General features: G+C 49.4%; 2 protein-coding genes and 1 non-coding gene across 5 annotated transcripts; all 3 read right to left on the reverse strand.

Moving 5' to 3' along the window:
- Positions 1 to 572: 572 nt before the first annotated feature.
- PRRC2A (proline rich coiled-coil 2A) lies at positions 573 to 16,849 on the reverse strand. 2 transcript variants are annotated; one of them, XM_037843582.1, is made up of 31 exons: positions 16,674 to 16,848; positions 14,616 to 14,790; positions 13,918 to 14,095; positions 13,451 to 13,550; positions 13,277 to 13,349; positions 12,807 to 12,950; positions 12,494 to 12,645; positions 12,233 to 12,312; positions 11,970 to 12,112; positions 11,557 to 11,647; positions 11,228 to 11,444; positions 10,326 to 10,800; positions 9,715 to 9,905; positions 9,161 to 9,461; positions 8,597 to 8,807; positions 6,518 to 8,386; positions 5,868 to 6,139; positions 5,570 to 5,700; positions 5,196 to 5,325; positions 4,995 to 5,080; positions 4,572 to 4,805; positions 4,301 to 4,441; positions 4,104 to 4,178; positions 3,349 to 3,516; positions 3,096 to 3,178; positions 2,693 to 2,903; positions 2,507 to 2,602; positions 2,154 to 2,366; positions 1,183 to 1,277; positions 980 to 1,070; positions 574 to 865 (listed from the first exon to the last, which is right to left on the reverse strand). In XM_037843582.1, exons 2-31 carry the CDS (start codon positions 14,725 to 14,727, stop codon positions 725 to 727), a joined length of 6,504 nt encoding a protein of 2,167 aa, XP_037699510.1. In that variant the 5' UTR covers positions 14,728 to 14,790; positions 16,674 to 16,848; the 3' UTR covers positions 574 to 724. The 2 variants fall into 2 exon arrangements, with proteins under 2 accessions (XP_037699511.1, XP_037699510.1); XM_037843583.1 differs by lacking the exon at positions 4,104 to 4,178 and having other exon boundaries at positions 573 to 865; positions 16,674 to 16,849.
- On the reverse strand, positions 14,298 to 14,428 carry LOC119541026. Its single transcript, XR_005218162.1, has one exon. It is a non-coding gene; the product is annotated as a small nucleolar RNA SNORA38 (small nucleolar RNA).
- A 7,457-nt stretch (positions 16,850 to 24,306) lies between the features above and the next one.
- On the reverse strand, positions 24,307 to 26,144 carry AIF1 (allograft inflammatory factor 1). Of its 2 annotated transcripts, XM_037843551.1 has the most exons (6): positions 25,992 to 26,143; positions 25,749 to 25,810; positions 25,583 to 25,649; positions 25,158 to 25,199; positions 24,811 to 24,973; positions 24,307 to 24,517 (listed from the first exon to the last, which is right to left on the reverse strand). In XM_037843551.1, the coding sequence occupies exons 1-6, from the start codon at positions 26,014 to 26,016 to the stop codon at positions 24,433 to 24,435; spliced, it is 444 nt and encodes a 147-aa protein (XP_037699479.1). In that variant the 5' UTR covers positions 26,017 to 26,143; the 3' UTR covers positions 24,307 to 24,432. The 2 variants fall into 2 exon arrangements, with proteins under 2 accessions (XP_037699479.1, XP_037699480.1); XM_037843552.1 differs by lacking the exon at positions 25,158 to 25,199 and having other exon boundaries at positions 25,992 to 26,144.
- Positions 26,145 to 26,632: the final 488 nt, after the last annotated feature.

Genomic DNA, 26,632 nt, shown 5'->3' on the forward strand with positions numbered 1-26,632 from the left:
GGCTTCTGAATGCTTCCTCAGTTTGTCATTGTGGACCAAAATGATCAATGGCTGCAAATTCTTTGCTACTACCTTTGAGAAGTCCCCTGCCCTTCTAGCTGAACCAACAATGTGGCCAGGTCATAAACTTCGCAGCTTCCACCTGGGTCTCCTGGTCAGTCATAAAAGAAGCCTGATGCTCTAGAACATGTTGCTGGAGAGACCATGTAGAGCCACTGACAGGTGGTACTCCACCCTGCAAACACTCCCCACCAAAATGCCACCATGCCAGTGAAGCTCTATGGGACAAGCCCAGCTGTCAGCCTCTACATGTAACCAAGTGACCACTTACTGCCACTGGAGCAGATGTGCCCAGCTGAGCCTTCCCCTAATGGCTGACCCACAAAGTTTTAAGATAAAATGTTTGGGAGTAGTTTTTTAACAGATGACTGGAATCATTAGTAAATAGTTCTCTACTGACACCAATCTATAGAGAACACTTAGCACTGTGTTAGGATACAACAGAAATGCAAACAACCTACCTATCCCCAAAACCATTTTGGAAATTTTTTTTAATCCTTTTATTATTTTTTAACAAACAGCCCCAGGGACAGGAGACCAGGGGAAGGGAGAGGAGGGGAAGCAAGGCCCCAGCCCCACAACTCCTCCCCACCCACCCCTTTCCCCCTTATATATTTATAATCTATATACAAGCCCCGGGGGGAGGGGGGCAAGGGGAACTCCCTCAGCGGGGTGGGGGCAACCCAGGTTCCTTGTCCCCTCGAGATCCAGGCTCCTCTGCCCATCGAGAGGACCCTTCTCGAGGGGGTGGACCTGTCCGCTCCCAAGGCTTCGGCATCCAGCGCAAGGCATCTGGTGGGGAGGCCTGGGGGCAGGTACATGTGGAAGATTAAGTCAGACCAGGAGAATAAATAGGGATTGAGGCACAGGAACTCAGGGTAAAAAGAGCTTGAGGTGGCAACAAGGGTTTCTGCTTCACCTGCTGGTAGAGGTCGAGGCGCTGGGAGCAGAAGACTCCGCTGTAGGTGGAAGGTGGGGCCTTGAGACGGGAATTGAGGCCAGTCAAGGACCTAGAGGAGGAAGGGTGTTGAAGGCAAGCCTCAGCAGGACCTCCCCAAGGTCCCACAGGTAATAAAAGAACTTGGGGATAGGGAGATCTGCATTCCCATTCCTTTCTCTTACCTTCCAGCTGGGGGAGTACCCGACGACCCAGGCCCCCCAAGGTTGCTGCTCAGTTTTCGATAATCCTGGAACGGCTTTAGTTCCATTGAGTGCAGCTGAGGGGAGGGGGGAATTCATGAGCCTCTTGCCTCTAGAACCATTTATTTTATTTTATTTTATTTTTTTGTGGTAACAATATACACAACATGAAATTTCCCATTTTAACCACTTTCAAGTACATAATTCATTGGTATTAATTACATTTACAATGTTGGATGACCATCACCACTATCCACTGCTAAAACTTTTCCATTACCCCAACAGAAACTCTGTACCCCCTGCCCTGGTAACCTGAACTCTTTGTCTCTATGAATTTACATATTCTATAGTTACTCCATGTAAGGGAGAATATACATTTGCCCTCTTGCATCTGGTTTATTTCACTCAACATGTATTCAAGGTTCACCCATGTGGTAGCATGCATCAGAACATCTTACCCTATTACAGCCAATATTGTATTGTAAGAATATACCACAATGTTTATCCATTCATCTGCTGACAGACACTTGGATTGCTTCCACCTTTTGGCTACTGTGAATAATGCTGCTATGAATATTGGTGTACAAATATCTGTTTGAGTCCCCACTTTCAATTCTTTTGAGTATATACCTAGCTAGAACTGGGAATGCCAGGCCACAGGGTAATTCTAAAGGGTTCCTATTTCTCTGAATCCTCAAGAATACCAGTTATTTTTTTCTTTGTTTGTTTGTAATACCCATCCTAGTGGGTATGAAGTGGTATCTCATTGTGGTTTTGATTTGCATTTCCTTAATGGATGATGTTGAACCTCTTTTTAGGTGCTTACTGGCCTTCTGTTTATTGTCTTTGTTGAAATATCTCAAGCTCAACCCATTCATCTTTGAGAAACTAAGATCCTACACCCCTAATTCCTGGGGTTTCCTAGCATCTTAATCTTAGTTCCTGTATCTTACCTCTGCTCGCCCCAAGCTAGGGGGGAAGGGCCTGGCGGGTGAAGGCAGCACCCGAGTAGCAGGAGCAGGTGGGGGATGCACTGCCAGGCTGGGGGGCTGCAGAGCAGGGCCCACAGGTAACAGAGAGAGGGGGGCAGGGGCAGGAGGTGGTGCTGGAGGCATGGAGCCAAAATTCACCACGGGCAGCTGTGAGTCCACCATGGGTAGAAGCATCTATAATGAGAAATTTGGGTGTGCATGTTGGAGATCTGACAATGTCAGGAACCCAGGGACACAGAGAACCAAAACAACAAAACAAAACAAAGCCAGAGGTTGAAAATGGAATTAAGGGGAAATGAGAAGATAAAAGGTACCTGCTGGGCAGGGGCCCCTGAAGGGAGGAAGCCACTCTGGCCACCAGGCTGCAGAGTAGAATAAAAATCCGAAGGGGATGGCAGGTCCTGGCGTACCTTTTGGAGAACAGGGTCAAGTAAGTCAAACTCTTTGTATTTCCTGTCACCCATAATACTCTCAAACCCAAGCAGCTGCCCACCTCTTACCTGAAGCAAGGGTGGGTCGGGCAAAGGGCTGGGACAAAAAGCTGGAGAGTACAGGAAGGAAGGTGGAGGATAGAGAACTCCTCCAGCTGGCAACTTCCCCAGTTCTGTTGCTTGCAGTGCTGAGAAATCCAGAAACTGGCCCTTGAGAGCTACCCCAGAGAGCAGTGCTGAGGGAGGGGCTGGGCCTGGTGGTAGGTATAAGGGCTGTGATCTGAAAAGAAAGGGTGTGTGTGGGGGGGCTGTTAATCAACAAAGACTCAGGAACCCAAAGCCATTTACTCCTTTATTCTGAGCAATTCCTTTAAGTCCACTAGCTTTTGGTACCATAGAATTCTGTTCTCCTTTCCCTCCTGCCCGAAACATAACCCATTTCCTTCTGAGATCTACAGGAACCTAGTCTTACCTGAAAGGGTGAAGTGAGGGTGTCCCAGGGCGGAAGCCTCCATTGTTGGGATGTAATTGAGAGTCTAGGGCTCCCCCAGAGACCTGCAGAAGAGGAGAGCTGGAAAAGCTCCAATTTTCCTGGTCAAAAAAAAGCTCACCCACCCCAGCCCATTCACTGATGAAAAAGCAAAGAGAAAAACAGAATGACAACAAATGATGTTTTAATACTACATAACTTGGGAAAGCTAGATTATCATTCAAGTGAAGCCTACCTGAGAACTGGTAGGAGGCCCAGGGCTGCCATAGAAGACCTCAGGATACAAGCGCTGGCCTGAGCTAGGCTCTGGGCCACAGTGCCCAGGACCCAGATTCTTGGACTGTGGCTCAGCTGAGGCAGCAGCACTGGGGAGCAGCTCCCAGTCTCGGGATATGGGAATGGTCTGCAAGGAGAAAGCTTATCAAGGATGAAGGGAACTTGGACAGATATCTGTAACACCAACATTCACTGTAGCATTATTCACAATAGACAAAAGGTGGAAGCAACCCAAGGATCCACCAATGGTTGAATGGGTAGACAAAATGTTGTGAGGTGCTTATACATGCTACAATATGCACAAACCTTGGGGACATTATGTTGACTGAAATAAATCAGACAAAAAAGGACAAATATTGTATGATTTCTCTTATACGAAATATTTGGAATAAACAAATTCAGAGGCAGAAAGCAGAACCAGTAGTCACAGGGCAGGGATAGGAAATTTTTAACGAGTATGATTTTGCTTTGGGATGACAAAAATAGTCTGGAAATAGTAGTCAAAGTTACACAGTATTGTCCATGTACTTAATAACAAAGAATTGTCCACTTAAGATGGTAAAAATTATTTTTTAAGTATATTTTGCCACAATTAAAAATAAACTAAAAAAAAAGGGATGAAGGATGCCTGCGCATCCTGGATGGCCAGATCATTCACAACAATCTTCTCTGGGAATCTAAGGCCTTTCAACCAACTCTCACTCTTCCACTTACCCCATCAGTGACTGAAGCTGTCAGCTCCTTTTCTGCTTTTAAACTGTCTCCTACCACTAGGTGCAAATCTGAGTCCTGTGATCATCAGGAAGGGGAGATTATCCCATGATTCAGACATGTGTCCTCCGTGGACCACCTCCAGCCCTTCCCTTCTCTCCACCCAACCCAGGACACCCACAGACCCAGCCCATGCGAACCTTGTCACCAGTTCCAAACTGGACTGGGGGTCCAGGTCGATGGGATGGCCGGAGGGGGACAAGCTCTGGGCCTCGATCTGTACAGTGTGATCGTTCTGTGCCAATAGGGCCAGGGAGCAGAGGCTGTTCCTGTGGGAGCTCCTGGGTAAAGAATAGTCAGGTATGGTTCAGGAAGGGAAGAGAACTTAAATCAGAGGATCTCCAGAAGACATTTGGGAGAGAAGAGAGAGACAAAGGAAGGACCTCCCCTTATCCATTCTCAGTCTTTTACCTTTCTATCCCCATCATGGGGGGCAAGTGGCCGTCTCCTAGGAGGTCCAGAAGATTCAGAGCCAGATGGAACCTCACTAGGAACAGCATTCAGGGGAGAGGGGCCTCCAGGCCGTTTGGGAGGCCCCTCTGCTGCTCCCTTGAATCCTCCATCAGGGGAACTTCGCTGGCTGCAGGGACCTGATGATACCTGCGACTCCCCACTCAGGTCTACCCCACTGTCAGATTGACTCATCTGAGAAGAGAAGAGAAGGAATAAAGTCAGGGTATCTTGATAACCAATACACAGACAAACTGAAGAAAAGAGCCAACTGTTAGGAGAGAAAGGTCCTAGACTAAACCCAAGACAGGTGGAGAAGTTTGGCAGTACTAGACAAAATCCTAGCTCAATCAAATGCTCCTGCTCCCTCACAGCCTCACTCACCTCTGTGCCAGCCACGTCCTCAAAAGGGCTAAGGGGTTCCATCCAGGGCTCCAGAGAGCCGGGTCGGTAACTCTTTCGGCTAGTGGCTGGGGAGAGGAGCACCAACCAGAATAGAGGAAGTGAGAGAAGAGGGTCCTGAAGCCCATCTGCTCTCCAAGCCCTCTAACACAGCCCTTCCTCCTTTCACTCAGCTTCACTCACCAGTATGTAAACGATTCCAGATGTGAGGAGTCAGAGCTTCGCTACCTGCATCTCTGGACTCTCCCCTGGGGCTTGGGCCCTCAGGCTTAGGGCCCAAGAATCCAGAGCTATGAGAAGGTGGCAAGGACTCCTAAAGGTAAAAGGCCAGAAGCAGAACGTGAATTAGATGAAAAGTGAAGAATGCATGAAATTTGGACAGTAAAGTTTGGAAACAACAAAAAAACACATGGGAGAAAAACAGGAAAAACGGAGTAATACTGAGGACTTAAGGTGAGAACATAATGCCAGGAACAGAACAAGTGAAGAAACGTAACCAAGGAGAATCTTCAGAAGTAAAAGGGTAGTGAAACACAACTTCAAGCCCCATCCCTCACCTCCTGAAGCAGCTCCGGTTTTCTGGCAGGCCGCTCCCGCCGTTTGGGGGGGAAGGGATTAACCCCAGCAGAGTCCCGGGGAGTCCCGCCAACTCCCCTCACCATCGGCCCTGGCTCTTCGAAGTGGGGGTCTGGAGAAAAGGAAAACTGTCAGCACATGCCTCACTCCATCCTTTACTCTAGCTTTTCCACCCTATTCCACCACCCAACCCTTGTGCCCTTGCTCACTGTAGATACTCAGCAGCAGGGCTCCCAGGCCAGAGACAGTCCCCACCCTTCCAGTCCCCTCCCAGCTTACCAGTACTGACACCACTGTTGTTGGCCCTTTGGGAGTCGTATCGGGTTGAGGGCCTAGGAGAGGGACCTTGAGGGACTTGGGGAGGCCCAGACTTGGGCCCTGGGTGCCCCCCCGGTGCAGTTGCATTCCCTTGGCGGCTGCTGAGCTGGGCCAGAGCCTGTTGGATGCCAGCAGGGTTGCTGTGGATAACTTGGTCCAGGCGGAAGACAGCAGAACTGCTGGGGGGTGGGGGAGGCAGAGGAAGCCCAGGGGGACGCTCCTCTGGAGGACGGCTAAAGAGAATAGAGCATCAGCTCCAGCATTTGCTCAATTGTTACCCCTTCCCTACAAGCCGAACATCTCTTTCTACCTCCCCTTCTAAACTGTCCTCCTCCCTGTTAAATCCAGATATTTTCGAGACCTTCTCTGGATACCTATGTGTGTAAGTCTACAGATTGAAAAGCAAAGGCAGGGAATATAAGTATTCCTATTAACTGCTTTCCAGCTACTTTACCCAGATACACAACCCCTACTTCCTTTTGAACAGGCCCATTTGTCCTTAGGTCTGAAACACCACAGCAACCCCACCTCACCTTTGCCTGGGGGTTTTCTCCCTTCTCCAAATATTTCACCCTTAAAGTAAGCAATCCTGACAACCTGTCCCTACCCACCTTCGGTTCTTGGGAGAGGGCCAGCTCCTCTTGTCCCCTCGTCCTGGGCCGGTCCTCCCCCCAGGGCCCCCTCCACCTCCTCCACTACTGCTGCTACTGCTGCCAGCCTTGCCCCCTGGGCCTGGGCGCCGGTTCTGCCGTTCCATGCCTGGCCGCTGACTTGAGAAGCTCCGCTTGCTCAAATCCTTGGCTCTCTGGCTTAGGTCTCCACGAGGGAGGGCTGAGATGCCTGGTCCAGCTCCACCTCCACTGCCCCCAGGAACTCCCACAGCTTTGGGGGTCAGCAGTGCTGGTGGGGGAGCCTCCTTGTCCCCCCGGCGCTCACTGGCAAAGTCGCTGCTCTCTGATGCAGTCTCCCATTCCTCATTGGCTTGGTCAGAGTTCTGGTTTGACAGATCAGGAGACTTTGCAGCTGCTCGGCGGGGAGGTGGGGGCACTGCTGCTGGGGTGAGGGCCTCCTCGGGTCCAGGAGCAGAGGCTGGAAGGGCTAGGGAAGAGGGCTTGCCCTCAGCCCCTCTGGTAGCATTCTCCCGTTCCTGTTTTAGCCTCCGGAAACGAGGTGGTTTGTCCTGCTGCTGAGCCCTTCCATGCCGCCTCCTTCGGGGACGCTCCCCATCTTCCACTCCCATGCCCACACTGCTGCCTCCATTACTGCCTCCTCGGGCCATGGGGGACAGAGGCCCTGGGATCAGCTTTTCTTTCAAAGGCTCCTTGCTTGGTGGCAAAGAGCCTGCTGGAGGCTTCTTGGAGATCAGGGACTTGGTTGGAGGGCTCCAGCCTTGGCAAATGGGGGGAGGGGGCCGCCCACCCCCACGGCCCCGGCGGGATGGCACCCCTCTGGGAGTGAAGACTCGCCCACCCCGGGCAGTAGAGAAGCGGGCTGGTGCTGGTGAAGGAGGAGCTCCTGGTGGTAGGGGAGCAAGAGCGGCCTGGGTGAGTACTCCCTCCTTGGGTGGGGGGGCCTCTTTGTCTGATGGGGCCAGATCACTTTCATGGGTCTCACTGCCCGTTTCTGAGCCCCGCTGCCTGCGCCGTTTGGGGATCTCTTCATACTCGGAACCCTCACTTCGTGTCTCGCTGGCAGTACGGCCTCGGGGAGCAGGGGGATGGCTTGGTCCCCCTGCCCCACCTCCACGCCCATCATCTCCACGGAACTCTCGGTAACTACGGAACTCTCGGCTTCGGGCTCCCCGCCCCCTCCCCCCGTAGGTCCCCCGAAAACCCCTTCCTCTTGCAAAATACTCCCCTCGGCCTCGACCCCGGCAAGAGGTGGGACCCACTCTTTCATAGGAATAGTCCCGCCGAAGCCTTGGTGCAGGGGAAAGATTCCCACTGGGTGGGGGGTCCTTGGGGCCCCCCATCTTTCCCTTGGCGGTCTTGAGTGGGTCTGGCTTTGGGCCCTTGGGGGTTTCATCCCCTTGTTCGAGGGGCTTGGGAGACAGCTCTTCGACTTTTGTAGATGGTGGTGGTTTCTTTATAGGCCCAGCCCGGCGGGGAGGGGCCCCTGGCTCCTCTAGAGGGATTCCACGGCGGCTGCTGCCAGGACGAGGGCCCCAGCGGGTTTCTGTGCGACTCTCTCTGCGTGGTGGTGGTGGGCCTTGGCCTCCAACTCCACGGGCAGGTTTTCGTCCGGCTTCTGGCCCTGTCAGCTGTGGAGTCTCCTCCTTAGGGGGTTCCTTTTTGGGTGGCGGAGCTTGTATCTTGGCCGCCTCGTCGCTGCCTGTGGGCCAGGGGAGTGGACGGGGCCCTGCGGGAGTTGGCTCCTCCAGAGGGAAGCGAGGGACTGGGGGCCCAGGAGCTCCATTCTCGGGGAAGCCTGGGTAACTGGCCAGATAGGATGGTGGGGGAGGTACTGGAGGAGTCTCGCTCCTGAAGAGGGAGACAGAAAAAGATGGAAATAAGTTATCTTAGGAAAAAGAAAACCGGGACTAACTAGGTGGGAAAAAAAGAACACTTTATTACAATCTAGATACTTCTTTCAGATGCCTGTCTACACTACAACCAAAATTCCAAAGTATTCTCTCCTATACTTAGATCATTTTACTAGGAACTCACCCATGTCTAACTACCCAGACTCACCTCATCCCCTTGTCATCCTCATCTGCAGCCTGGCGCAGTGGCGAAGTAAGTGGGCGGGGGTCGGTGGGTGTAGTAGCAAAGACATCTCCTACCCAGGCCAACTTTGTATCCACTGGTGGGGTGCCCCTTTCTCGTAGAAGGGGGGGTGCATGGCGTTCGAATGGTTCTGAACTTGATCCCCCACTGTCTGAGCGCTCCCGGGGAACTAGACCTGAAAACAAGAATATTTTAAAAAGTTAACCTTTTTTTTTTATACAGGCTCCCCAGATCAAAACACATCTCCTCAAATCTAGCCCTTCCCGTCAAATCAGCTCTATCTTATTCCAATGAATTTGGGTCTCGAATGCCTCCACAAAACAAGGTTATCCACTCAGCTTCCCTATAAAACAATCAATCCCCTCAAAAACATCTTAAGGAAGGACAACTGTTAGCCTATTCCTCTAACAAAGAGCAATCTCAGCAGTGCTAAGCATGTACCCTCCCCTCCCCTCTAAGACTCTGATACCCACCATCCAGGGCTGAGGGACTCCACCACTCAACCCTGTCCCTCCTGTGGACCCTTACCAGAGGGATGCACACCAGGAGGGTAGAAGTCCAGAGGGGGCCGGCCCTGGAGGAGCCGGGGGTCCACATACGGAGGAATCATCATCCAGCGGGGATCAAAGTTCATTGGGGGCATGGGAGGGGGCCGGCCCAGAGCACCTGGGTATAGGGCCTTGGGAGGTGGTGGTGGAGGAGCCTGTGGAGCTGGCACAGCTCCCATGGTTACAGGCTGTGGAGGCGATGGGGGCACTGGGGCAGGTGGGGCAGAGCCCTGTTGGTGTTGCTGCCACTGCTGCTGCTGCTGTTGCTTCAGGAGCTGCTCCTGGAGAAGCAAAAAACTGAGATGAGAGAGGCACCAAAGTCTCCACAGACAGGAAAAGAACTCAGCAAAAGAAAAAAAAAAAGATAATAGCAAAAGTGACAAAAACCTGTACTAGATGGAAACGGTGGTGATACAATGGAGACAGAACTGGATAAAAAGACAAAGGGACCCAGAAGGTAACTTATGGATAGGTTAAAAGCTGCTGAAGCCAGGGAGAGAAGCAGCCGTTAGGGAAGCAGTAACTTGATCTCACCTGCTGCTGCCGCTGGAAACGAGGCGGCAATGACTTTTGATATTTGGGGTAGCTTAAGCCTTGGCTGGAGGACTGCCGGGTGGGACCAACCCCATCGCTCTTGGGTTCCACCTTTGGGGCTGGGGGTGTGGCAGGAGGAAGAACCTCTTCTGGTTGTTCAGCACCCTCTTTTGAGGGCAGCTGGGGTTCCACTGCATTGGAATAAAGAAAATAACCTGAGTGACAGAGTCCATCAAAAGACATTCTACAAACACCTTCATTTCCATCTTCCTCTCCCAAGAGCTGAGGAAAGAAGCCTTTCCCAGTTAAAACATATGAAAAAAACTCCATGGCCCCTCAAGACCCAATGGTGGCATTACTTCCTATGAAACCACCAAAATAACAGATGCTTCTCCAAGGTCCTATGGGGAAGTGATGTTAGATCACTACTTATTCAGGACCCCAGGTAATCAAACCTCCCCCTTCTCAGATGCCCATACAAATGAAGGTTTCTCTTACAATTGTCCAATAAACCAAACTGCTTTTACTTCATTTACTCCTATCTTAACCATCCCACACCCTCAACCCAAATAGAGCAGTGACATCTGGTGGTACTAGCCCCATCCCCATACCTGGGCTGACTTCGAAGCTGCCACTGCTGGTGCTACTGGTACTGCCACCACCACTCGCCAGGGTAGGAGGTGGAGCCACACCTGGAATGGGGGTGGACTGGGCAGGAGGGGCCTGTGCTGGCTCCTCAGGTTCTTTCTCTGGTGTTGGTGTTGGTGTTGGGGCTGGTGCCGGTGGTGGAGCTGGAGGTGCAGGGAGTTCTTTGGAGACTGTAGGTGGTGGAGGTGGTGGAGGTGGGGCAGCAGGTTCTGCCTTGAGCCGCTTGTCAGGTGCCCCAAACTTCTCATCGAGCCGCTTGAGCTTCTCAGCACAGGCTGCCCTGCGCTCCTCCTGCATGCGTCGTTCTTCTTCCTCTCGCCGGCGCCGAGCCCGCTCCACAGCCAGGGAAATTTCAGATGACGACTGCTTTCGCCGCTGCCGCCACGCCTCATCCTCGTCTTCCGGTGCTGGGGGCTTGCAGGGAGGGCCCCCGCGATCCTGTCAATGGGCAAACCAGGCAGGACCAGGAATGTCAGTCGTTATTATTTCTTACCACCTCTTGCACAGACCAATCAGCTAACTGCAGCTGTGGAATGCAAGGACCAGGTTTCAGGATTCGTGACTTTTCTAGACAGGGCCAATCTCATTGCAAGAGTCTTATTTCCCTGTTCTCTCTTTTTTTCCAGGGACCCAAACACCCAGGCTCTCTTGTTCTTCCACCCTAGCATCCCTACTTCTCTTATTTTTCACCCATACTTCCCTAACACCAAAAGCGTTTCCAACATTTTCAGACATGAAACATTTTCAGACATGTAGCCCATTTTCAGCTCTCCCTCTAGCTTCTTCTATTATGACTGCTTCAATTACTCAGCTGACACCAATATCCCACAACTGACCCTCTCATCCCCTCATTGCAGACACTCACTGGGTAGTCCCCAGGGGGGCCCCAGTTCCCGGCGGGGCCCCGGTGAGGTGGGGGTGGGGGAGGCTTTGGGGCAGGAGGCCCCGGCTCTGTTTCTGGAGGCTGAGAAGTTTCTGCCCAGGCCGTCTTGGGAGGGGGCGGTTCGCTGCCAGGGGAGTTGCCCTTTTTGCCATCTGCTTCAGGGGGCCGTTCCTCACCAGCAGCTGATTGGGAATCCTTGCTGTGAGGCAGACCAACAGTGGAATTAAAATCAGCTGTAGCCCAGAACCTCTAAAAGTAGGTTAACACGACAGAACTGAGTTCCTACCCCTCCCCATATGGTCCTAACTCACTGGCCCTCAGCTCCCTCGTCATCGGAGTCTCGCCCATCTTCCTCATCGCTGAACTTGAGCTTTTCAGTGTAGTCGACCTCCTCATGGGCCCCTAAGAGGAAAAGCAAAGAGTAATAACCCAAGCGTTTTGCTCTCCAATTTCAGATTATCTTCCCAGGACACAGGAAGTGGTCTGGAACTCCACTACCAACACCTCCACCCCCTCCACCCTGCTGTCCGAAGTCTAGATCCCTGGACTCTTGCCATCTCTCACCCCAATTTTCACTCCTCTCAGAATCTTTACCATGACCCACCTTTCCTCCAGTTATCCCCCCCCTTTATTTCATGTTCTGCTTCCTTCCCACACAATCCTCCATTTTCTCATTAGACTTTGCCTTTTAAAGTCCAAATCTTGACCCTTATTACCCACTAACCTGCCCAACCGTCATCATTCTCCTGGTCCAACTGGTCGAACTCTTTGAGATTATCCTCTTTAAGAATGGAAGGCCGACCCACAGGTTCTACTAGGCGCATTGGTGGTCCTGAGCCCCGGGGGCCTGCCACACGGGGGAAACGGCTGTACATGGAAAAACAAATGGAACAAAGAGTAAAAGACTGGGCCTCCTGGCTTGAAAACCATCTCCTGCCCAAAAAGACCTCCCTGCCCCCAACCACAAACCCAGACCTGATCACTCACCTGGGCCCATCAGGAGTGGGGTACCTGTAAGGCCCCTGGGGTCCATAGGGCGGAGGGAACGGGAGATATGGGGGATACATCTGCAAAAGGGCCCAATAGTAGCCGCTCAGAGGGATAGTCAAAGAGCCTGCCAGCTCCCTAAACCAGCTATCATCCCACCCTCACTCTATCTCACAGGTTATCCCCTCAAAAAACTAAATCCTATTTCCTAACTCCCTAGCTTCCAGTGCAACCACTCCAAAATAAGGTATCCAAACTCACGAAGGGCGGCATCATTCCGCGGTAGGGAGGGAACTGGGGTGGGCCTGAAGGCTGCAGCCCCCCCCGGGGGTCATGACCATGATGAAGTTTGGAGTCTGGGCTCTCCAGCTCATCAGGGCCATGCCCACCACCGTCCCTCCAAGTTGTAGAATCTGTATTTTGGAAAAGGTAGAGAAGAGAAATTAATGACTTGGGGGCAAGTGGACATAGCTGAAAAGGACAGAGAGGAAGGTAAGCTACCACCTGGCTCTAAAGTGGCCACAAGGGAACAGAATAGATGAGTGAGTTTGAACCACCAGGGAAGAACATTTACTTTGGGGGCGGAGGCTTGGTCCGGGCCCAGACGACTGTTCGGCAGACTCCCTTTCCTTGGCAGCCTTGTCCTGGTCGCCAGCCGCCTGCAGGGTCGGAAATTCCTCTCGAGAGAATCGTGACAGTAGGCTTGATGCCCTTCCACCTGATGAGGTGGGTATACAGAAAACAGAAGGTAGAATAGTATGTCTACTATGGACCCACTGTGGAAGCCATAGAAGTAGAACGTTCAGTGTTAGGTAGCTGACTGTCAGGTTCCTGCCTTCAAACCCGCTCCCTATGGATTAGGTGCTTATTACCCAAGAAGCAAGGTCAGTTCTGGGACACCCCCAACCTTTATATGAGACTGAGACTTACACTTGCTCATGTACTCCTTAAAACTGAATACGGGGGCCCAAGATTTAGCCAAAGAGGATCAAGTACACCCACCATAGTGCCCAGACACAGCTCCCCAAACAGCCACACACTCACCATCTCCATGTGCTCCATGGGTGACGCTGGCTTGTGCCCAGGACTTTACCCCGCTTGGAACCGAAGGAGTGTTCTGGGGAGGTAGGGAGGCAGAGAGATGATGATGATATGAATGGTGAAGCTACAAACCATTCTTCCCTGCACCCCTCCAATATCGTCCACTTCGCCAGGTACCTCGGGGGCTGCTGGGGGTCGTTTCGGCTGGCTGGAGGCAGACGTCTGTGAAGCCGGCAGTGGCTGCGATTCCGGCAGCTGAGCGGTTGAGGCATCGGAACTGTGGGGATGGCAGAATGGGAAAGTTTTCTGGACTCTTAGACACTTCCCCTACTTCTCCAACTAGTGGAGGGTGGGGACTGAACCCAGGCCCATCCACTACCATTTGCATGTCCTAAGAAAAAATTCTATAACCTTGTCACCCTGCATAGGCTGTCTTCTGTTTTTTCATGCTTTCTCTCCATCTACGATAGGAAGCTAAAGGTACCATTCCTTAGTTGTTTAACAGGAGACCTGGAATAAGTAGGAGAGGGGCCTCCCTCCTTGTCCCTGGTTCTTATGTGGCAGGGCTAGACCAAGCCCCAATTCACCCCAAAGTTCAAAGTTAATATACTCATCATTCTTAGGTACCCCAAGCCTCTACCTACCTCTTGGGGTCGGACTGCTCCTGTTTGCTTGCCCATCCTGTCCCGTCTTTCGGCACTAGTGAGACATTGGGGTCGTTGCCTTTGTTCTCGGCTTTCAGGCTTGGAAGGTTGGCTGGGGGTGGCATACGCCGGGCAATGGCAACTTTCCCAAGACTCTGTAGGCCATGGCGAGGGGCAACTGATGAAAAGGTGGAGAAGAGGGTCAAAAATGCCTCACATGAGAGATATGACAACCTCCTACCCTAAGCCTTGTTAGGACATCCTCAACGTCTTATCCACCCATTTCAAACTTCCCTGAGGAGCTGTATCTTCCCCTGCTCTTGATGATCTTCAAGATCCCTGATGGCAAGGCTGAGATGCATTCATTACATTTCATGCTTCAATGTGGGAAGGGTGATCTCGAGCCTGCAGGGAGCAAGCTGGCTCCAGACTTCTCCAAGTCCACATCTCTTTCCCTCCAATTCTTACGTGTCCAAGGACAGGGAACCACAGACACGCCTTTGTAGGAGGATAAGTGGCATTCACCCAGAACCCAACACCCCCCTTCGGTACTCAAGGAAAAGTTGGGAAGCCCCCAGTGGTTCCCTGGCCTCTCAATTTCTCTGCTATAGTTCTGTTCCCCTTCAAAGAGCTCTAAAGTGTATGCCCTGTTCATGCCTAGCCTCCAATAATTAGGAACATCTTTCCAGGGCCCTCACCAGCAGGTTTCTGGATCTCTAAGGACTTGCCCTTATACGTATCAAACAGGTTGAGCGAGGAATACTTCTTTCCATCCTTCCCCTTGGCAGTCGGCCCCGAGCGATCGGACATTGCGCTGGAAGCTCATTGAGTATGTTGGGTCCCGCAGGCACCTCCTCTGAAACGTGCCGGAGCCTGTGGGCCAGACACCAAGTGCCTCAGTCTTTGCCCCCTTCATAGATTCCAACAGAAGCCCACAAGCTCCCTTTCAGCCTCATTAAGGACCCAGATATGTGGCCCTCTAGCGTCGTTTTTCCCTCCTACCTGCTTAAACTCCCCAGTCTCTTTAAGCAACCACAATTTATTCAGCCCTCAGACAACTCAAAGGCCATGTTCCCTCTTCCCCCCAGAAATCTCCTGCAAGGAAACACAAATGAAAATCTAACGTCCTCCTAGTAGAAACATTCTCTTCTTTGTGCCAATCTATGAAGATTGGCAGCCTCTTCATCATCCCCACTAGTAATAACCTCTTCTCTCTTCACCAAAATCATTTCAGAGACCTACAAAAACAACGGGGCAAGCAAATCCAAGCCCCACAGAAAATAAGCAAGAGAACTACAACTGCAAAGAGAAAGAGCCTTAGACACTACCTCCCTTAGCCATGCCCCAGGGCCCTATGGCCCCAGGCTCCATTCCCAGTGGCCTCGCCTTCCATCTGGGGAGGTTTGCAGGAAGGTATGCTGGGAGTTTAAGAATTTTATGAGCTTGCTCAGTCAGACTAGAGGCTGGCGCCAGAGAAATCCTCATGGAACAAGTGGGTTCCTACATACTTACAGGCTACAGAACCTCAAATGTTTGGAATACCATCTTTTTCTAAACTTGCCCCCATCTGGCTCTTGAAAAAACCTGGTGCCCAGATGAAATACTAGTGGGCTCTGGCTGACCCAATGTAGATCCGAGAAAACAAAGCATTACAGAGCCATCTCAAGAGCATCCTGTAACCATAGCTAGACCAACTTCATTTTCCTACACTCATTAAAAGGTCCATCTCCAGTCATTCCTTTCCTGAATACCCCCCACCCCCCATTTCCAAACATGGCCCCACGCTCCATCCTCAGCCCTTTCCAGCATGGCCAGGTATTCGTTTATTGAGGAGATGTGGGGTGGCAGTTAACAACACAGAGGAAAGAGATGGTAGTGGAAGAAAGCAGGAAAAGCCAGACAGGACAAAGATGAGAGCTAAAAAAATAAGAACTTTATGACAGGGTAGAGATGAGGGGATGAAGAATGCTTTGTACGTTTTTAGGGAGACCTATCTGTGAAATAAATAAATGAAAAAAAAGAAACACAAGAATCGTGAAGTGAAGAGACTGAGACTAGAAAAGAATACAAAAGCAGGTGGAAAATAATAATATATGAAAACAGAAATGGCAAGGTAAGGCTGAGAGCAGAGGGAAGTAGATTGATGATGTTAAAGCCACCGAGGAAAACAAATGGGGTTGGGGTAGAAAGAAGGGTGATAAGGCATAGGAAAAATAGAAAAGCAGAGAAGTGGAAACTGAGGAATGGAGAAAGCCAAGATGCGGGATTAAAAAGAGGGTTCCAGAGTGGGAGTGACTCAACACGAAGAGAGGAATCAAGAAGGGGAGACCGGTGCGCTGGGTGATGATGGGAGGGGGTACAATATGAAGGAAAGAAGACCCTCCGAGAGGAGGACCGTCGGGTGCGGCCCACCCCAGGGCAGCGGCGGAGGAGGGGGCCCAAAGAGGGGCTGAGAGGCGAGGAGCGCAGCCGAAGGTGGGGAATTACGGGCCAGAAGCGGGGGTCACCCCATGAAGCCACGGTGGGCAGGAAGGGAAGGGGCAGGCTGTAGATCGAGAGAGAGGAAATGGGGGTGCGGGTCCGAGGGTGGGTGTACCGGAGGGGGAGGGGCAGGCAGGTCCCGGCAGCAAGAGGACAAAATGGCGGCGGCAAATGGCAGCTTCTCCTACCCCCGGCCCGCCACTGCCGTCGCTACCGCCGCCACTACCGCTCCCGCGCCGGAAAAGGGCGTCAGCCCTCGGCTCGCTCAGACTCACCTGGCCGGGTGCGCAGGGGTCCGGGACCGGGACTTAGGGCTTCCCCGGGGCGGGATGGCGGTGGGGCGGGGGCGGATGGCGGCGGATGGCGCCGGGTTCGGCTCCTCCCGTCTCCCTCGCTCACTCCGCGGCTGGGCTCCGACTAACGGCCCATCCGGGCAACCGCCGCCCCCGGGAGCACCCCCCAACACCTCCCACCTCCCTCCGCGCATAGACCCGCCCCTTGATTTGCATAAGGGGCGGGGCGTTGTCTACTCGACCCCTTTTTACTCTCAGGACTGTTCTTATTTAAAAAAAGAGGAAGGGCGTGCGGAGCCTGAGAGCCTATTTGGTTAAAGAGGAGGGTCTTACAGGCGCTCGGACGCCGGTTGGCTGAGAAAGCGGGCTCCCGGCGTCGGCCGTTGAGACGTGTTAGAGGGGGCGGGAATGCGGTGCCGGCTGCCGGGCAGTTGGGGCGCAGAATTTACGCGACGAATGTGGTATAAAGAGGAGGAGCGTGCGTCGGACGTTCGTGGAAAGATGGGAACGGACAGACGTAGGGATGCCAGAGTAGAGGGGGACCATGCCGAGCCCGCGGCGCTTTCAGCGGAGAGCGGGCAGGATACATTAGCGACCCTAGGGCGAAACTTCCGTAAACCCGGGAAGGGTCCGGGTCTGCGAGTCCCTTCGCTAGAGGTGAAAGCACCATAGGGGCGGGGCCTTTGGTTTTTTTAAATCCCGTCGTGCAAATGAGGTGGATCGACAGGCCAGTCCGAGTGGGGAACGTTCTTAAGCATCAAGCATCGAAGGCATTCTTTGGGTAATTCTTTTTATTTGCGTAATATATGCAAATCGTTTAAACAAAAACAGGCTAGGAATGACTTATTCAAAATATCGGCAACCTATGACTAAGACGGACATTTATTTTCATAACTTGTGGTTTTCATTGATTGATTTTTACGCTTGATTCTATTGGAAACTTGTATTTCTTCACGAAGGATTTCATATTACGAAATGCAAGCAGTACTATTTTCCTCCTTTCTTTCTTGTTACTCTATTGTAGAACCTTCTGTTCCTGTCGGACCTACTGCCCAGTCAATAAAGCATTCAAGTTATGTTTTTTTAATTTTTTTTTCAATTTAGACACAGTAAATGTGACTTTTTTGCATATTATTCTTTAATTTTTACAGATTTATAAGTATATGTAATCACCACCACAATCAGGATACAGAATAGTTACAGCCCTAAAAAATTCCCTCATGCTGCTCTGTGTAGTCAAAAACCTGTCCCACCTTGGAAACCGCTTATCTATTCTCCATACCTGTTTGCTTTTCTCAGAAAATCATATAAATGGAATCATACAGTATGCAACCATATGAAACTAACTTATTTCACTCAGCATAAAGCCTTTGAAATTCATCCATGTTACTGGATTTACCCATAGTCCATTACTTTTTGTTGCTGAGTTTATTCCATATTATGGATGTAGAGCAGATGGTTTATCTGTTCACTCATTGAAGGGTATTTAGGTTGTTTTCAGTTTGGGGTGATTGTTAATAAAGCTACTACAAACATTTATGTACAGGTTTTTGGACGAATATAATTTTTATTTATCTGGAGTTATACCTAGAAGTGGGATTACTGGATCATTTAGTTTGTGTAGCTTTATGAGAAACTACCAATATGTTTTTCCAGAGTGGTGTATCCCACCAGCAATATATGAGAGTTCCAGTTGCTTCACATCCTTGTCAGCACTTGGCATTGTCAGTTTTATTTTAGTGATTATAATAGGTGTACAGTAGTATGTCCATGTTTAAAAAAAAATTTATTGTCATAAAATACATGCAACATAAAATTTCCCATTTTAACATCTTATTTGTATACAAATCAGTGATATCAGTTGCATTCTCAATATTGAACTACCATCACTACCATTCATTACTGAAACTTTTTCATCACTCTTAGAAACTTTGTACCTAGTAAGCAATAAATCTCCCCCCCCCTTCCTCTAGCAGGCCTCAGACCCTGGTAACCTGTACTTTTCTGTTTCTATGAGTTTACTTATTCTGTTTTTTCATGTAAGTGAAATAATACAGTATTTGTCCTTTTGTGTCTGGATTATTTCACTCAACGTGACATCTTCTAAGGTTCATGCATGTTGTAGAATGTATCAGAACTTCATTCCTTTAATGCCTGAATAATATTTCATTGTATGTATATACCACGTTTTGTACATCTATTCATCTATTGATGGACACTTCCAGCTTTTGCCTATTGTGAATAATGCTGCTGTGAACATTGGGTACAAATGTCTGTTCGAGTACCTGGTTTTAATTTTTTTGGTTATATACCTAGAATTGGGATTGCCAGGTCATATGGTAATTCTGTTTAACTTTCCAAGGATCCACTAAACTTCTCTACAGTGGCTGCACCACTTTACAATCCCACCAACAATGCATGAGGGTTGCTGTTTCTCTGCATCCTCATCAACAATTATTATTTTCCATTGTTCTTTTTGCAAACAGTTATTCTGGTATGTGTGACGTGGGCTCTTGTGGTTTTGATTTGCATTTCCCTAATGGCTAATGATGGTGAGCATATTTCATGTGCTTATTGGCTATATTTATGTCTTTGGCAAAATGTCTGTTCAAATCCTTTGCCAATTTTTTAACTGGGTTGTTTGTTTGTCTTTGTTTTGGAATTGTAAGAGTTTTTTATATATTATGGACATTAAACCCTGATGACACCAAAGTGTAAGCAACAAAAGAAAAAATAGATAAATTGGACTTCATCAAAATTATCAAGTTTTGTGTATCAAAAGAAAGTGAAAAGACAACCTTGTGCAATCAAAATGGGAGAAAATATTTGGAAAGCATGTATGTCAAGTTATGTTTTGAAGACCCGCTGAGGTCAGGTTTACCAAGGAGATAAGCACAGAATGTTGTAGAAGTACAGAGAAAGAAAATCTTTCTGCCTAGGGAAAGTTTAAAAACACTTCTAGAAAAATGTGACCCATTAGGAAATAACTAATTAGGACTTAGCCAAGTTTGAAGAGAGGGTGCGTATCTCTCAGGCCCTGTGATGTGATCAGATGAGTGAAAGTATGGAGTTAGTGGCTTTGGGGACCAGTGCCTAGACTAGGGTGGCTAAATAAAGGGATCACCTCTCTATTATGGAAAATGAAAATAGAAAATTTAGCAGGAATCAGATACAACTTTTATCCCAAATCAAATATCTCAGATGACTTCAGTTCTCAAACTTTCAGAATTATTCTTTTGTTCCCTCTTCTTGGCCAGTTACCATCCCATTTATTTGCTCCACTTTGCAGCAAAACTTCTTAGAAGAGCTATCCATACACACTATCTTCCAATTTCTTTCCTCCGATTCTCTCCTCCTCCCCTCCCCCCTTTATGCTCTCTCTTTTTTAGAGAAGTTGTAGATTTATAGTAAAATCCTGCATAAAATATAGAGTTCCTGTATACCACCTTAATATTAACATCTTGCATTAGTGTTGTTGTCTCCCGTTCCTTCTTAAACCCACTCCAGTTAGGCTTTCACCTCCACCCTCTACCTGACTTGGATTTGTTAAGGGCATCCAAGTTTCACTGCTTGAAATGGCATTTTTGTGCTGATGACTCCCAAATGAATATCTCCATCCCACCTGTCTCCTGAACTGCAAACTGGTGTACACAGCTATGTACTTGACATCTACTCTTGGATATCTAATAGATCATTTCAAAGTGATTATGTCCAAAATTGAACATTGGATCTCCAGTTCCCCCAAACTTACTCTATTCACAGCCTTCACCATCTCAGCAGATGGCTGTTAAAATAATCTAGTTAGGCTAAAAATCTTGGACTCCTCATTGACTCCTTTCTTTATCTCATTGTCCACTTACAATCAGACTAAAATTCATATCTTGAAAATATCTCCGGAGTCCAACCTCTTCTCTTTACTTCTACTGTTTCCATCTTGATGAGCCACCTTCATCTCTCAGCAGCAGCCTCCTAACTGGTCTCCCTGAGTGTGCTGGTTTGGATATATTATGTCCCCCCAAAAGCCATGTTTTAATCCAGTCTTGTGGGATATTTTGTTTAGGTTATTTCCATGGAGATATGACCCATACAACTTGGGTGAGATGTTTTGATTGTATTATTTCCACAGAGGTGTGGCCATGCCTGTTGAGGGTGGATCTTAATTAGATCACTGGAGTCCTTTAAAGAGAGCTCACACAGAGAGCAGAGAAGACAAAATGTGCCAAGAGCAGCTGAGAGACTTTTAGAGCTTGCTGATGCTTTGAGATGCTTGGGGACATTTGGATATGCTTGGAGACTTTTGGAGATGCTAAGCTAAGAGATTAAGCCCAGAGTTTACCCCGGAGAAGCTAAGAGAGAAACCAAGACAGACACCCAGAGACATTTTGGAGAAAGCCATTTTGAAACACAACATAGGAGATGCCAGCCATGTGCCTTTCCAGCTGATGGAGGTGTTCCAGATGTCTTCGGCCATTCTTCAGCATAAGTATCCTCTTGTTGATGCCTTAGTTTGGATACTTTTATGGCCTAAGAATTTAAAGTTCTTAATAAGTTGTAACTTAATAAATCCCCTTTACAAAAGCCAATCCATTTCTTGTATTTTGTCTAACGGCAGCATTAGCAAACCAGAACAGATTTTGGTACCAGAGAAGTGGGGTGCTGCTGCTGAATTTGCAAATACCAAATATACTGGAACAGGATTTTAAATGGATAAGGGGAAGATTCTGTAAGAATTGTAAGGAGCTTGATGGAAAAGGCCTAGATGGCTTTGAAGAGACTATTGGTAGAGATATGGACTCTAAAGATACCTCTAATGAGGTCTTAAACGGAAATAACGAATACGTCATTGCCAACTGGAAGAAAGGCAATCCTTGTTTTAAAGTGGTGGAGAATTTGGCAAAATTGACTCCTGGTGTGGATGGAAGGCAGAATTTGAAAGCAATGACCTGGGATACTTAGCTGAAGAGATTTCCAAACTACATATGGAAGATGCAGCCTGACCTCTCCTTGCAGTGAGATATAGTGAAATGCGGGAGGAAAGAGATAAGCTGATAACTGAACTCTTGGGTACAAAGAAACCAGAAATTGATGATCTGGAAAACTCTGGGCTTCCAGAAAGTGAAACGACAAAGGCTATAGCCCCATGTGAGGATTTAATGAAATCTGGAACAAACCAGCCATTTTAGTACAAGCCAGGATTGGAGAAGAAGTTATCCAGAAAGGGTTTGTGGAAAGACATATTGTCTGATGGTTTTGACCCCTATATACTGCATGCCAAGCCAACAAATTTTTTGTGAGATCTGTATAAATGGAACCACTACCAGTCTGGACTGGAGGGGATGGAGAAGAAACAAATTAAAGGAAAAATTTCTTCAAAGACAGAACCATGGAAATTGAGGTCTGGAGTCAAAAATCTCAGGCAGGGAGAGCACAACAAACAACCCGTGCACGTGGAAAGGGTGAGTTTGCCCCTGAGGCAGAGGGTGGGCCTTCTGCCCAGATGCTCAGGAAGAGTGTTGCCACCCCAGGCCTCAGAGAAGGTAGAGCACATTACCTGTGGATTGGGGAGAGCCTGGCCACCACCCCACTGTTTGGAGAGGGAAGAGCTTTTGCCCCGGAGATGCAGAGTCCGATGGTGCCCCGATGCTTGAGGAGGGTGGAGTCGAGAAGAAGGTGGTCTCCCCAGTGCGTGGATATGTTGGAGCACTCACCCCAGTGCTTGGAAAGAGAAGGGCTGCTCCGAAGGCCTTTGGAAAGGGTTGGACTCCTGCTCTCTCAAGCCCCAAGGATAAAACGTTGTTCAGTAAATGACTCTCAGACTGAAATCTAATGGAGTTTGCCCTGCGGGTTTTCAGAACTGTTTCAGTCCTGTTTTCCTTTCAATTTCTCCCTATGGCAATGGGAACATTTATTCTGTGACTGTCCCTCCTTTGTATATTGGAAGCAGTTAACTTGTTGTACGTTTCACAGGTCCACAGCCAGAGGGGAATTTTGCCTTAAGACAGACCACACCTGTAACTGATTTTGATAAGATCTTGTACTTACCTATTGTTACTGAAATGATTTAGGCTTTTGTGATGTTGTGATGGAATGAATGTATTTTATATGTGGAAAGAGCATGTCTTTTTTGGGGTCCAGGGGGTGGAATGTGCCAGTTTGGATGTATTATGTCTCCCCCAAAAGCCATGTTTTACTCGTCTTGTGGGATATTTGGATTAGGTTGTTTCCTTGGAGGTGTGACCCACCCAACTGTAGGTGAGACCTTTTGATTATATTATTTCCATAGAGGTGTGGCCATGCCCATTCAGGATGGGTCTTAATTTGATCACTGGAGTCCTTTAAAGAGAGCTCACTCAGTGTAGAGAGGACAAAATGCCCCAAGAGCAGCTGAGAGAGACTTTTGGAGAGACTCTTGGGAGCTGACAGAGATGTTCAGAGATGCTTGGAGTTGCAGATAGAGGACATTTGGGGATGCTAAGCTAAAGATGCACAGGAGCAAGCGAGGAGCTAAAACACAACCTGGGACCAGCAGACGGCAGCCTCGTGCCTTCCCAGCTGACAAAGGTGTTCTGGACGCTATCGGCCTTCCTTCAATGAAAGTATCCTCTTGTTGATACCTTAGTTTGGACTCTTTTATGACCATAGAAATGTAAATTTGTGACCAAATAAACTCCCTTTATAAAAGCCAATCCATTTTTTGGTATTTTGCGTAAAGGCAGCATTAGCAAACCGAAACACTGAGTCTATCCCTGCTCCTACAATCTGTTCTCTACACAGCAGCCAGTGGGCCTTTCCTCAAAAAAGGCCTGAAAGGACTCCTCTGCTCAAGGTTCTGCAATGGATCCCCACATCTCTCAGAATAAAAGCCAAAGTCCTTACAGTGGCTTACATGACCTGGATGTCCTGGCCCTCTGTTATGTGTCTGACTTTATTTTGGTAGAGCTGATTGATCTGGACCCTGGGAGAAAAGGCCTGGGAACCATCTCACTGAAGCCCCTTGGAACTATCTGTTTAGCCTCTTCTGCCACCTGGGGCTGCCCTCAGTATCCTTCCAATAAAACAACCTTTCCCCTTCATTAGCTAGACTCAGTTTCTATAGCACAGCCGCACACGTTTGTCCTCTAAAGGACCTCAGTGTGTCATTTAACTCATCAATTATGAGGCCCTATAGTGTTGTGTATCTTTTATTCTGTCCATTAAGGCCAGTTCTTTCATCCATCCATCCATTCAAGTTTTAAACATTATTGAGGGCTTATGCTGTATCAGACATTGCAATGTAGGTCATGTTATCTCCATTTTCAAATGACTTAGAGGGGGTGAATAATTTACCAAGTCCAAATCTCTTAGTAGTATACAATGTTGGCTCAAGGTAATCTTTGCTATTTGAGAAAGTGACCATGGGCCTGTGTGATATATCTTTGTCTCTACATGTCTTTTCTTCCCGCCTAAATTCCTTGAGGTCAAGGCTGTCTTACACATCTGGAATCCCCCTCGGCGCACAAAACCATCTGCATGTAGTAGACGCTACAGAATTGTTGATGGATTGCTCATATGGGCAAATCCTTGCCATCCTTCCCTCCTCCCCCAACCCAGGAAAAAAATCCCCCAAAGACCAAGCTGACTGGATCTGGAAGAGGAGGAGAGGATAATTTATTTAATTTACAGTTTGACTCTGGCTCACAATTTTGTCTTCTTCCAAATTGGGGTCACTAGAAGCCCTTCAGGCCCACCTCACTCCCTCAAGTCAGGGCAACTCAGAGATAGCTTTCTTGGCTGGGGGGCCCGTTGGCTTTTCCTGTTCTCTTGCTTTCTCCTCATACATCAGGATCCTGGTTGGGGTGAGATGGGAAAAGACGCAGAGGTCAGGGGACACTCTTCTCAGGAGGATAAATCTTAGGCTGCTGTGAAAGTCCAGGAGGGGGTGGGGTGGGGGTGGGGAGGGGGTTGTCAGGAGGAAGGGCAGGGGTGGGAATGGTGGGGGATCTGTGAGGAATAGAACCTCAGATGGGAGTTGGGGGGAGGACCTTGGAATGGTCGCTAAGGATGGAAGAAATGGATGCTGAGGAATGTGCAGAAGGTGAGCCTGGGGGCAGTCTGGGGGAGGCTGGAACTAGATGCTTACATTTTAAGGATGGCCGATCTCTTGCCTAACATCATCCTGAGGAAGTCAGGGTAGCTAAACGTTTCCCCAGAGCCACTGGACACCTCCCGAATTAATTTCTTTAGCTCCAGGTGGGTCTTGGGGACCCCAAGTTTCTCCAGCATTTGCTTCAGGGACATGATATCTGGTGGCAGATGATGGAGGGGAAGGAGAGGGAGGCACAGGCACATGTGCTCACACTCTCCTCACCCACCTCCATGTTCCCATTCCCCTTCTCTCTACTCAGGTGGAAAAGGCATTGAGCCCCTTAGGAGGGACCTCCCCCTTCCTAGATCTGCCCATTCCCACCCCCAAATCACTTTCCTCACCGATATCTCCGTTTCCATTCAGGTCAAACTCCATGTATTTCTCTGGGTTGGGGGAGAGATCAGGGAGGGGAAGATAAGCGGATAAGTGCCAGCTGGAGGGTCACAGGCAGAGGCTGGGCAGGGGAGTGAAGAAGGGGTGGCTGATGGCGCACAGGCAGAAGATACCAGAAGATGCGGGAGGAGGAAGCAGGGCAGACAGGCCAAGCTGGGGGTGGGCGGGTTTGGGGGCCTGGTAAGATGTAGGGAACTAGAGAGTGGGCTGAGAGGGACAGGTCAGGGAAAGGGACCGCAAACTGGGGGGCCAAAGAGACAGCCTCTTCCTTTCCTATGCAAAAGTACATTTTGTGCCTCTCCTGTCCCGCTCCGTTCTTGTGGGGATCCTAACTCCCCACACCCAACCTCTCCCGCTGCAGTTTCCCCCTCACTCTTGAAAACTTCCAGTTTGGAGGGCAGCTCCTCATCACTGCTGTATTTGGGATCGTCCAGGAATTGCTGTGGAGTGGGGCGGGGGGCAGAGTAAAAGCCTGGTAGGCCCTCCCAGTCCCAGCCCCCTTACCCCCTAGCCCTGCCCCCTCAGTTCTTCCTTTTTACCTTGTTGATTTCGTCAAGTCTCTCTTCCTGCTGGGCCTTCAGTAGTCCGAAAGCTTTTCCCCCTGAGTGGGCATAAAGGTTTATCGATATCGGTCCCCTTCCTGCTCTCCTCACCCCCACACCCAGCCAAGGACATCTACAGTTCTGCCTTCGGAGTTCAGCTCACTGCCCTCCTTGCCTCCAACCCAGGTCTGTCATCTCCTTGCTGCCATTTTATGCTCTTGCCTAGTCCATCTTCCCTACCCTGTAAATCCCTGGTTTGGCTCATGGTTCAGCAGAGGCTGATGGAGGTAGGGAGACCGAGCAAGTTGGCCGTCTCTCTGTCTGCCTGCTCTCGTCTCCCACTGACCTCCTCAGAGCCCTTCCTCCCAAACTTCCCCTTTCCACTCATTCCCTCGCAGGTTGCACTTCCCCATCAGCGTCTGCTGACACTAGCACCCAAGGAGGAAGGGGGAGCTGGGTGTAGAATCAAGATGAGAAAATAACATCCTCCCAAATTCCTCTTAGTGAGAGCCTTGTGTGGGTGTGAGAGAACTCTTTTGATAACCCAATGGAGTGTGGGGTAAGGGGCCCATAAGACCCCGGAGACATTTATTTTCAGGAACAAATGGCTTCAAACAAGTCCTGTGGTTCAGGTAACTAGAAGGCCCTTCATTTCTTTGGGTTTCATGAGTCTGGGCATGCAGGTTTGGATAGGAAGCTGAGGGAGGGCTGGCTGAATTTTTCTGCACTGTGGGCAGAAGAATCTGAAGGCTGCTGGGAGCTCTGGGAGGGTGGCAAGATGGGTACAGGGTCTGGAAAGGGAGAGAACTCTCTCCCAGCCCAGCAGCTCCAGAGACTTGCAAATATGGAAATGTCTAAGGAAAGAGTTCAAATGTAGGATG

Source organism: Choloepus didactylus, chromosome 7 (genome assembly GCF_015220235.1).
Source record: "Choloepus didactylus isolate mChoDid1 chromosome 7, mChoDid1.pri, whole genome shotgun sequence".
Taxonomy (NCBI): domain Eukaryota; kingdom Metazoa; phylum Chordata; class Mammalia; order Pilosa; family Megalonychidae; genus Choloepus; species Choloepus didactylus.